This window comes from Oncorhynchus keta, unplaced genomic scaffold (assembly GCF_023373465.1).
Source record: "Oncorhynchus keta strain PuntledgeMale-10-30-2019 unplaced genomic scaffold, Oket_V2 Un_scaffold_2955_pilon_pilon, whole genome shotgun sequence".
NCBI classification, from domain to species: domain Eukaryota; kingdom Metazoa; phylum Chordata; class Actinopteri; order Salmoniformes; family Salmonidae; genus Oncorhynchus; species Oncorhynchus keta.
In genome coordinates, this window is record NW_026290906.1 from 232,638 (window position 1) to 245,000 (window position 12,363).

A 12,363-nucleotide genomic window follows, 5' to 3' on the forward strand; every position below is an offset into this window, starting at 1 on the left:
CTCTAACCACCCTAACCACTCTAACTCTAACCACCCTAACCACTTTAACTCTAACCACCCTAACCACCCTAACTCTAACCACCCTAACTCTAACCACCCTAACTCTAACCACCCTAACCACTTTAACTCTAACCACCCTAACCACACTAACTCTAACCACCCTAAATCTAACCACCCTAACCACCCTAACCACTCTAACTCTAACCACCCTAACTCTAACCACCCTAACCACTCTAACTCTAACCACCCTAACCATTCTAACTCTAACCAGTCTAACCACTCTAACTCTAACCAACCTAACCACTCAAACGCCAACCACCCTAACCACACTAACATCTAACCACCCTAACCACACTAACTCTAACTCTAACCACTCTAACTCTAACCAACCTAACCACACTAACATCTAACCACCCTAACTCTAACCACCCTAACCACTAACTCTAACCACTCTAACTCTAACCACTCGAACTCTAACCACTCTAACTCTAACCACTCTAACTCTAACCACCTTAACCACTTTATCTCTAACCACTCTAACCAACCTAACCACCCTAACCACTCTAACTCTAACCACCCTATCTCTAACCACCCTCACTCTAACCACTCTAATCACCCTCACTCTAACCACCCTCAATCTAACCACCCTCACCCTAACCACCCTCACCCGAACCACTCTAACTCTAACCACCCTAGCCACTCTAATCACCCTCACTCTAACCACCCTAACCACTCCAACTCTAACTACTCTAACTCTAACCCCCCCAACCACTCTAACTCTAACCACCCTAACCATACTAACTACCCTAACACTAACCACTCTAACTCTAACAACTCTAACCAACCTAACCACACTAACTCTAACCACTCTAACCACCCTCACTCTAACCACTCTAACCACTCTAACCCTAACCACTCTAACCACCCTAACTCTAACCACCCTAACTCTAACCACCCTAACCACCCTAACTCTAACCACCCTAACCACTCTAACTCTAACCACTCTAACTCTAACCCCCCTAAACACCCTCACCCTAACCACCCTAACACTAACCACCCTAACACTAACCACTCTAACCACCCTAATACTAACCACTCTAACTCTAACCACTCTAACTCTAACCCCCCTAACCACTCTAACCACCCTAACTCTAACCCCCCTAACCACTCTAACCACCCTAACTCTAACCACCCTAACCACTCTAACTCTAACCCCCTAACCACTCTAACTCTAACCACTCTAACTCTAACCCCCCTAACCACTCTAACCACCCTAACCACTCTAACTCTAACCCCCTAACCACTCGAACTCTAACCACCCTAACCACTCTAACTCTAACCCCCCTAACCACTCTAACCACCCTAACCACTCTAACCCCCTAACCACCCTAACCACTCTAACCCCCCTAACTCTAACCCCCCTAACCACTCTAACCCCCCTAACCACTCTAACTCTAACCCCCCTAACCACTCTAACCACCCTAACCCCCTAACCACCACTCTAACCACCCTAACCACTCTAACTCTAACCCCCCTAACCACTCTAACCCTAAACACTCTAACCACTCTAACTCTAACCACCCTAACTCTAACCACCCTAACCACTCTAACCACCCTAACCACTCTAACTCTAACCCCCCTAACCACCATAACCACTCTAACCACCCTAACCACTCTAATCCCCCTAACCACTCTAACTCTAACCACCCTAACCACTCTAACCACCCTAACCACTCTAACTCTAACCCCCTAACCACTCTAACTCTAACCACCCTAACTCTAACCACCCTAACTCTAACCCCCCTAACCACTCTAACCCCCCTAACCACTCTAACCACTCTAACCCCCCTAACCACCCTAACCACTCTTAACCACCCTAACCACTCTAACTCTAACCCCCCTAACCACTCTAACTCTAACCACCCTAACTCTAACCACTCTAACCACTCTAACCCCCCTAACCACTCTAACCCCTCTAACCACTCTAACTCTAACCACTCTAACCCCCCTAACCACTCTAACCCCCCTAACCACTCTAACCCCCTAACCACTCTAACCACTCTAACTCTAACCACTCTAACCACCCTAACCACTCTACCCCCCCTAACCACTCTAACCACTCTAACCCCCTAACCACTCTAACCCCCCTAACCACTCTAACCACCCTAACCACTCTAACCACTCTAACCCCCTAACCACTCTAACCCCCCTAACCACTCTAACCACCCTAACCACTCTAACTCTAACCCCCCTAACCACTCTAACCCCCCTAACCACTCTAACCACCCTAACCACTCTAACCCCCCTAACCACTCTAACCACTCTAACCCCCCTAACCACTCTAACCACTCTAACTCTAACCACTCTAACCACTCTAACCCCTAACCACTCTAACCCCCCTAACCACTCTAACCACCCTAACCACTCTAACTCTAACCCCCCTAACCACTCTAACCCCCCTAACCACTCTAACCACCCTAACCACTCTAACCCCCCTAACCACTCTAACCACTCTAACCCCCCTAACCACTCTAACCACTCTAACCACCCTAACCACTCTAACCCCCTAACCCCCCTAACCACTCTAACCCCCCTAACCACTCTTACCACCCTAACCACTCTAACCACTCTAACCCCCCTAACCACTCTAACCCCCTAACCCCCTGACCACTCTAACTCTAACCCCCCTAACCATTCTAACCCCCCTAACCACTCTAACCCCCCTAACCACTCTAACCCCCCTGACCACTCTAACTCTAACCCCCCTAACCATTCTAACCACTCTAACCACTCTAACTCTAACCACCCTAACCCCCTAACCACTATAACCCCCTAACCACTCTAACCCCCCTAACCACTCTAACCCCCCTAACCACTCTAACCACTCTAACTCTAACCACTCTAACCACCCTAACCACTCTAACCCCCTAACCACTCTAACCACTCTAACCCCTAACCACTCTAACCCCCTAACCACTCTAACCACCCTAACCACTCTAACCACTCTAACCCCTAACCACTCTAACCCCTAACCACTCTAACCACCCTAACCACTCTAACTCTAACCCCCTAACCACTCTAACCCCTAACCACTCTAACCACCCTAACCACTCTAACCCCCTAACCACTCTAACCACTCTAACCCCCCTAACCACTCTAACCACTCTAACCCTAACCACTCTAACCACCCTAACCACTCTAACCCCCCTAACCACTCTAACCCCCCTAACCACTCTAACCACCCTAACCACTCTAACCACTCTAACCCCCCTAACCACTCTAACCCCCTAACCACTCTAACCACCCTAACCACTCTAACTCTAACCCCTAACCACTCTAACCCCCCTAACCACTCTAACCACCCTAACCACTCTAACCCCCCTAACCACTCTAACCACTCTAACCCCCCTAACCACTCTAACCACTCTAACCACCCTAACCACTCTAACCCCCTAACCCCCCTAACCACTCTAACCACTCTTACCACCCTAACCACTCTAACCACTCTAACCCCCCTAACCACTCTAACCCCCCTAACCCCCCTGACCACTCTAACTCTAACCCCCCTAACCATTCTAACCCCTAACCACTCTAACCCCCCTAACCACTCTAACCCCCTGACCACTCTAACTCTAACCCCCCTAACCATTCTAACCACTCTAACCACTCTAACTCTAACCACCCTAACCCCCCTAACCACTCTAACCACTCTAACTCTAACCATTCTACCCACTCTAACTCTAACCACCCTAACCACTCTAACCATTCTAACCACTCTAACCACTCTAACTCTAACCACCCTAACCACTCTAACCACTCTAACCACTCTAACCACCCTAACCACCCTAACCACTCTAACCACTCTAACCCCCCTAACCACTCTAACCACTCTAACCCCCCTAACCACTCTAACCACTCTAACCCCCCTAACCACTCTAACTCTAACCCCCCTAACCACTCTAACCACTCTAACCCCCTAACCACTCTAACCCCCATGACCACTCTAACTCTAACCCCCCTAACCACTCTAACCCCCTAACCACTCTAACCCCTAACCACTCTAACCCCCTAACCACTCTAACCACTCTAACTCCCCTAACCACTCTAACCACTCTAACCCCCCTAACCACTCTAACCACTCTAACTCTAACCCCCTAACCACTCTAACCCCCTAACCACTCTAACTCTAACCCCCTAACCACTCTAACCACTCTAACCCCCTAACCACTCTAACTCTAACCCCCTAACCACTCTAACCACTCTAACCCCGTAACCACTCTAACTCTAACCCCCTAACCACTCTAACCCCCTAACCACTCTAACCACTCTAACCCCCTAACCACTCTAACCCCCTAACCACTCTAACCCCCTAACCACTCTAACCCCCATAACCCCCTGACCACTCTAACTCTAACCCCCTAACCACTCTAACCCCCTAACCACTCTAACCCCTAACCACTCTAACCCCCTAACCACTCTAACCACTCTAACTCCCTAACCACTCTAACCCCCTAACCACTCTAACCACTCTAACTCTAACTCCCTAACCACTCTAACCACTCTAACCCCCTAACCACTCTAACCACTCTAACTCTAACCCCCTAACCACTCTAACCACTCTAACCCCCTAACCACTCTAACTCTAACCCCTAACCACTCTAACCACTCTAACCCCCTAACCCCCTAACCACTCTAACCCCTAACCCCTCTAACCACCCTAACCACTCTAACCTAACCCCTAACCACTCTAACCCCTCTAACCACTCTAACCCCCTAACCACTCTAACCACTCTAACCACTCTAACCACTCTAACTCTAACCCCTAACCACTCTAACCACCCTAACCACTCTAACCACTCTAACCACTCTAACTCTAACCCCCCTAACCACTCTAACCACCCTAACCACTCTAACCACTCTAACCACTCTAACCACCCTAACCACTCTAACCACCCTAACCACTCTAACCACTCTAACCACTCTAACCACTCTAACCCCCTAACCACTCTAACCACTCTAACCCCCCTAACCACTCTAACCACTCTAACCACTCTAACCCCCCTAACCACTCTAACCCCCCTAACCACTCTAACCCCCCTAACCCCCCTAACCACTCTAACCCCCCTAACCACTCTAACCACTCTAACTCTAACTCCCCTAACCACTCTAACCACTCTAACCCCCCTAACCACTCTAACCACTCTAACTCTAACCCCCTAACCACTCTAACCACTCTAACCCCCTAACCACTCTAACTCTAACCCCCCTAACCACTCTAACCACTCTAACCCCCTAACCACTCTAACCCCTAACCACTCTAACCCCCTAACCCCTCTAACCACCCTAACCACTCTAACCACTCTAACCCCCCTAACCACTCTAACCACTCTAACCCCCCTAACCCCCCTAACCACTCTAACCACTCTAACCACTCTAACCACTCTAACTCTAACCCCCTAACCACTCTAACCACTCTAACCACTCTAACCACTCTAACCACTCTAACTCTAACCCCCTAACCACTCTAACCACCCTAACCACTCTAACCACTCTAACCACTCTAACCACCCTAACCACTCTAACCACTCTAACCACTCTAACCCCTAACCACTCTAACCCCCTAACCACTCTAACCACTCTAACCCCCCTAACCACTCTAACCACTCTAACCCCCCTAACCACTCTAACCCCCCTAACCACTCTAACCCCCCTAACCCCCCTAACCACTCTAACCCCCCTAACCACTCTAACCACTCTAACTCTAACCACCCTAACCACTCTAACCACTCTAACCCCTCTAACCACTCTAACCACTCTAACCACTCTAACCCCTCTAAACACTCTAACCACTCTAACCCCTAACCACTCTAACCCCTCTAACCCCCTAACCACTCTAACCCCCCTAACCACTCTAACCACTCTAACCACTCTAACCCCCTAACCACTCTAACCACTCTAACCCCTCTAACCACTCTAACCACTCTAACCCCCCTAACCACTCTAACCCCTCTAACCACTCTAACCCCCCTAACCCCCCTAACCACTCTAACCCCCCTAACCACTCTAACCACTCTAACCACTCTAACCACTCTAACCCCCCTAACCACTCTAACCCCCCTAACCACTCTAACCCCCCTAACCACTCTAACCCCCCTAACCACTCTAACCACTCTAACCCCTCTAACCCCCCTAACCACTCTAACCACTCTAACTCTAACCCCCCTAACCCCCCCTAACCACTCTAACCCCCCTAACCCCTTCTAACCACTCTAACCACTCTAACCCCCCTAACCACTCTAACCCCCCTAACCACTCTAACTCTAACCCCCTAACCCCCTAACCACTCTAACCCCCTAACCCCCTAACCACTCTAACCACTCTAACCACCCTAACCACCTAACCACTCTAACCCCTAACCACTCTAACCCCCTAACCCTCTAACCCCCTAACCCTCTAACCACCCTAACCACTCTAACCACTCTAACCACTCTAACCCCTAACCCCCTAACCCCCTAACCACTCTAACCACCTAACCACTCTAACCACTCTAACCACTCTAACCACCCTAACCCCCTAACCACTCTAACCCCCTAACCACTCTAACCACTCTAACCACTCTAACCCCCTAACCACTCTAACCCCCTAACCACTCTAACCACTCTAACCCCCTAACCACTCTAACCCCCTAACCCCCTAACCACTCTAACTCTAACCCCCTAACCACTCTAACCACTCTAACCACTCTAACCCCCTAACCCCCTAACCACTCTAACCCCTCTAACCACTCTAACCACTCTAACCCCCCTAACCACTCTAACCCCCCTAACCACTCTAACCACTCTAACTCTAACCCCCCTAACCACTCTAACCACTCTAACCACTCTAACTCTAACCCCCCTAACCCCCTCTAACCCCCTAACCCCTCTAACCACTCTAACCACCCTAACCACTCTAACCCCCTAACCACTCTAACCCCTAACCCCTCTAACCACTCTAACCCCCTAACCACTCTAACCCCCTAACCCCCTAACCACTCTAACCACCCTAACCACCCTAACCACTCTAACCACCCTAACCCCCTAACCACTCTAACCCCCTAACCACTCTAACCCCTCTAACCCCCTAACCACTCTAACCACTCTAACCCCCTGATGTTGTATCTAGGTGAGGAACAACCCTAAGCGTTCGTGTCAGTTTAACCGTTCCACTCTAGAGGAGTGTTCTGGGATCACAGACCGGACCTACGGCTACCAGAAAGGACAACCCTGTGTTCTCATCAAACTGAACCGGGTAAACACACACACACCCCCACACACACACACACACACACCCCCACACACACCCTCACACACACACACACACACACACACACACACACACACACACACACACACACACACACACACACACACACACACCCACACACACCCCACACACACACACACACACACACACACACACACACACACACACACACACACACATCACACACACACACACACACACACACACACACCCCCACACACACACACACACACACACACACACACACACACACACACACACACACACACACACACACACACACACACCCCCACACCCCCACACACACCCCCCCACACACACACACACACACACACACACACACACACACACACACACACACACACCATCACCCGCTAACCCCCCTGGTAAACCTTGACCTCCAACCTCTGTCCTCAGGTGATCGGGATGCTTCCAGGGAAGGACGGCCAATCTCCCTATGTCACCTGTGGAGCCAAGGTCAGGCTGGCTATGTCACCCTACTGTCACTGCTATGTCACCCTACTGTCACTGCTATGTATTGTCGGAACTCTGCATGTCTCTTCATCATGTGTTTCTTTACCTTTTAATGTCATCATTCCGTCTCTCTGTCTGTGTGTGTTTTTGTCTTTCATCCCTCCATTATCAGAGATATAAAGTGGGGCAAGATGAATGGGTAAGACTGACCTGGAGAATGATAGATAGACAAACTTCAGAAAGTTTTGAGCAAATTTATTAAAAGTAAAAAACAGAAAGTAAGTATTCAGACCCTTTGCGATGAGACTCGAAATTGAGCTCAGTTGCATCCTGTTTCCATTGATCATCCTTGAGATGTTTCTACAACTTGATTGGACTCCACCTGTAGTAAATTAAATTAATTGGACATGATTTGGAAATATAAGGTCCAACTGTTGACAGTGCAGTGTCAGAGCAGAAACCAAGCCATGAGGTCGAAGGAATTGTCCGTAGCGGTGGTTCAATTTACCACCTCCACAAGTGCCGTCTCAGTGCAATGATGGGGTCTAAAACCAGACTGAAGCATTTCCTATACATTGTTTGTGTTCAGGAAGGCAGTGAGTTGCTGCACAACAGCTTTTTTCAATTTTTTTGGGAGAGGAATGGGAGATTCTATATAGGCCGATAGTTTTTTATATTTTCTGGGTCAAGGTTTGGCTTTTTCAAGAGAGGCTTTATTACTGCCACTTTTAGTGAGTTTGGTACACATCCAGTGGATAGAGATCCGTTTATTATGTTCAACATAGGAGGGCCAAGCACAGGAAGCAGCTCTTTCAGTAGTTTAGTTGGAATAGGGTCCAGTATGCAGCTTGAAGGTTTAGAGGCCATGACTGTTTTCATCAATGTGTCAAGAGATATAGTACTAAAACACTTGAGCGTCTCTCTTGATCCTAGGTCCTGGCAGCATTGTGCAGACTCAGGACAACTGAGGTTTGGAGGAATAAGCAGGTTTATAGAGGAGTCTGTAATTTGCTTTCTAATGATCATGATCTTTTCGTTAAATAAGTTCATGAATATATCACTGCTGAAGTGAAAGCCGTCCTGCTTTTTATCAAATCAAATCAAATGTTATTTGTCACATACACATGGTTAGCAGATGTTAATGGTCCTCATACACATGGTTAGCAGATGTTAATGGTCCTCATACACATGGTTAGCAGATGTTAATGGTCACATGGTTATCAGATGTTAATGGTCACATGGTTATCAGATGTTAATGGTCACATGGTTATCAGATGTTAATGGTCACATGGTTAGCAGATGTTAATGGTCCTCATACACATGGTTAGCAGATGTTAATGGTCACATGGTTAGCAGATGTTAATGGTCCTCATACACATGGTTAGCAGATGTTAATGGTCCTCATACACATGGTTAGCAGATGTTAATGGTCACATGGTTAGCAGATGTTAATGGTCCTCATACACATGGTTAGCAGATGTTAATGGTCACATGGTTAGCAGATGTTAATGGTCACATGGTTAGCAGATGTTAATGGTCCTCATACACATGGTTAGCAGATGTTAATGGTCACATGGTTAGCAGATGTTAATGGTCACATGGTTAGCAGATGTTAATGGTCCTCATACACATGGTTAGCAGATGTTAATGGTCCTCATACACATGGTTAGCAGATGTTAATGGCCACATGGTTAGCAGATGTTAATGGTCCTCATACACATGGTTAGCAGATGTTAATGGTCACATGGTTAGCAGATGTTAATGGTCACATGGTTAGCAGATGTTATTGGTCACATGGTTAGCAGATGTTAATGGTCACATGGTGAGCAGATGTTAATGGTCACATGGTTAGCAGATGTTAATGGTCACATGGTTAGCAGATGTTAATGGTCACATGGTTAGCAGATGTTAATGGTCCTCATACACATGGTTAGCAGATGTTAATGGTCCTCATACACATGGTTAGCAGATGTCAATGGTCCTCATACACATGGTTAGCAGATGTTAATGGTCCTCATACACATGGTTAGCAGATGTTAATGGTCCTCATACACATGGTTAGCAGATGTTAATGGTCCTCATACACATGGTTAGCAGATGTTAATGGTCCTCATACACATGGTTAGCAGATGTTAATGGTCCTCATACACATGGTTAGCAGATGTTAATGGTCCTCATACACATGGTTAGCAGATGTTAATGGTCCTCATACACATGGTTAGCAGATGTTAATGGTCCTCATACACATGGTTAGCAGATGTTAATGGTCCTCATACACATGGTTAGCAGATGTTAATGGTCCTCATACACATGGTTAGCAGATGTTAATGCGAGTGTAGCGAAATGCTTGTGCTTCTAGCTCCGACAATGCAGTGATAACCAACAAGTAATCTAGCTAACAATTCCAAAACTACTACCTTATAGAGACAAGTGTAAGGGGATAAAGAATATGTACATAAAGATATATGAATGAGTGATGGTACAGAGCGGCATAGGCAAGATACAGTAGATGGTATTGAGTACAGTATATACATATGAGATGAGTGTGTAGACAAAGTAAACAAAGTGGCATAGTTAAAGTGACTAGTGATACATGTATTACATAAAGATGCAGTAGATGATATAGAGTACAGTATATATATATATAGATATGAGATTAATAATGTAAACATTATATAAGGTAGCATTGTTTAAAGTGGCTAGTGATATATTTACATAATTTCCCATCAATTCCCATTATTAAAGTGGCTGGAGTTGGGTCAGTGTCAATGACAGTGTGTTGGCAGCAGCCACTCACTGTTAGTGGTGGCTGTTTAACAGTCTGATGGCCTTGAGATAGAAGCTGTTTTTCAGTCTCTCGGTCCCAGCTTTGATGCACCTGTACTGACCTCGCCTTCTGGATGATAGCGGGGTGAACAGGCAGTGGTTCGGGTGGTTGTTGTCCTTGATGATCTTTATGGCCTTCCTGTGACATCAGGTGGTGTAGGTGTCCTGGAGGGCAGGTAGTTTGCCCCCGGTGATGCGTTGTGCAGACCTCACTACCCTCTGGAGAGCCTTACGGTTGTGGGGTGGAGGTGATATGGTCTTTGACTAGTCTCTCAAAGCACTTCATGATGACGGAAGTGAGTGCTACGGGGCGGTAGTCGTTTAGCTCAGTTGCCTTAGCTTTCTTGGGAACAGGAACAATGGTGGCCCTCTTGAAGCATGTGGGAACAACAGACTGGGATAGGGATTGATTGAATATGTCCGTAAACACACCGGCCAGCTGGTCTGCACATGCTCTGAGGGCGCGGCTGGGGATGCCGTCTGGGCCTGCAGCCTTGCGAGGGTTAACACATTTAAATGTCTTACTCACCTCGGCTGCAGTGAAGGAGAGTCCACATGTTTTGGTTGCGGGCCGTGTCAGTGGCACTCAAAGCGGGCAAAAAAGTTATTTAGTCTGCCTGGGAGCAAGACATCCTGGTCCGTGACTGGGTTGGGTTTCTTCTTGTAGTCCGTGATTGACTGTAGACCCTGCCACATACCTCTTGTGTCTGAGCCGTTGAATTGAGATTCTACTTTGTCTCTATACTGACGCTTAGTTAGCTTTGACCACATACCAACATATCAAAAATAAATGTTGTATTGTTCTTATTCTCCTCTATGCTTTATCTTGGTCAGGTCGCAGTTGTAAATGAGAACGTGTTCTCAACTTGCCTACCTAACTTGCCCACCTACCTAAGGTGAAATTAAAAAGTTAATTAAAAAATAGGATGATCGAGCAGCAGTGAAAGACTTCCAGTTTGGTGTGGCACCATTTCCGTTCCAATGTTCTGGAAGCTTCAGAGCTCGGGTATTTTCTTTATACCAGGGAGCTAGTTTCTTATGACAAATGTTTTTGGTTTTCTGCGACTGCATCTAGGGTATTACGCAAGGTTAAATTTAGTTCCTCAGTTTTTGTACTCTGATGTCCTTGGGTAGGTGGAGGGAGTAAAATAGGGCTATCTTCTGTATCCAACCCCTACCATGTCACAACACAACTGATTGGCTCAAACACATTAAGGAAAGAAATTCCACAAATTACATTTTAACAAGGCACACCTGTTATTTGAAACACATTCCAGGTGACTACCTAATGAAGCTGGTTGAGAGAATGCCAAGAGTGTGCAAAGCTGTCATCAAGGCAAAGGGTGGCTACTGTGAAGAACCTCAAATATAAAATATATTTTAATTTGTTTGACACTTCGTTTGGTTACTACATGGTTTCATAGTTTTGATCTCTTAGTATATATAAAGGATAGTATATATAGTATATATAAAGGATAGTATATATAGTATATATAAAGGATAGTATATATAGTATATATAAAGGATAGTATATATAGTATATATATTATATATAAATGATAGTATATATAGTATATATAAAGGATAGTATATATAGTATATATAAAGGATAGTATATATAGTATATATAGTATATATAAAGGATAGTATATATAGTATATATAAAGGATAGTATATATAGTATATATAGTATATATAAAGGATAGTATATATAGTATATATAGTATATATAAAGGATAGTATATATAGTATATATAA

At 46.3% G+C, this 12,363-nt stretch overlaps 1 protein-coding gene across 3 annotated transcripts in view; it reads left to right on the forward strand.

Moving 5' to 3' along the window:
- The window catches only part of atp1b2a (ATPase Na+/K+ transporting subunit beta 2a), a 115,825-nt gene that overhangs the window by 96,184 nt on the left and 7,278 nt on the right, over positions 1–12,363 (forward strand). For 2 of the 3 annotated variants that reach the window (XR_008131468.1, XM_052515543.1), the window contains exons 5-7: positions 7,165–7,290; positions 7,723–7,782; positions 7,952–7,978. Coding sequence is in view for 2 of the 3 variants with exons in the window: in XM_052515543.1 (XP_052371503.1) it covers positions 7,165–7,290; positions 7,723–7,782; positions 7,952–7,978 (213 nt within the window). In the remaining variant the exon portion in view is untranslated. The remainder of the gene's footprint in view (positions 1–7,164; positions 7,291–7,722; positions 7,783–7,951; positions 7,979–12,363) is intronic. The other variant, XM_052515544.1, reaches the window with a different exon arrangement.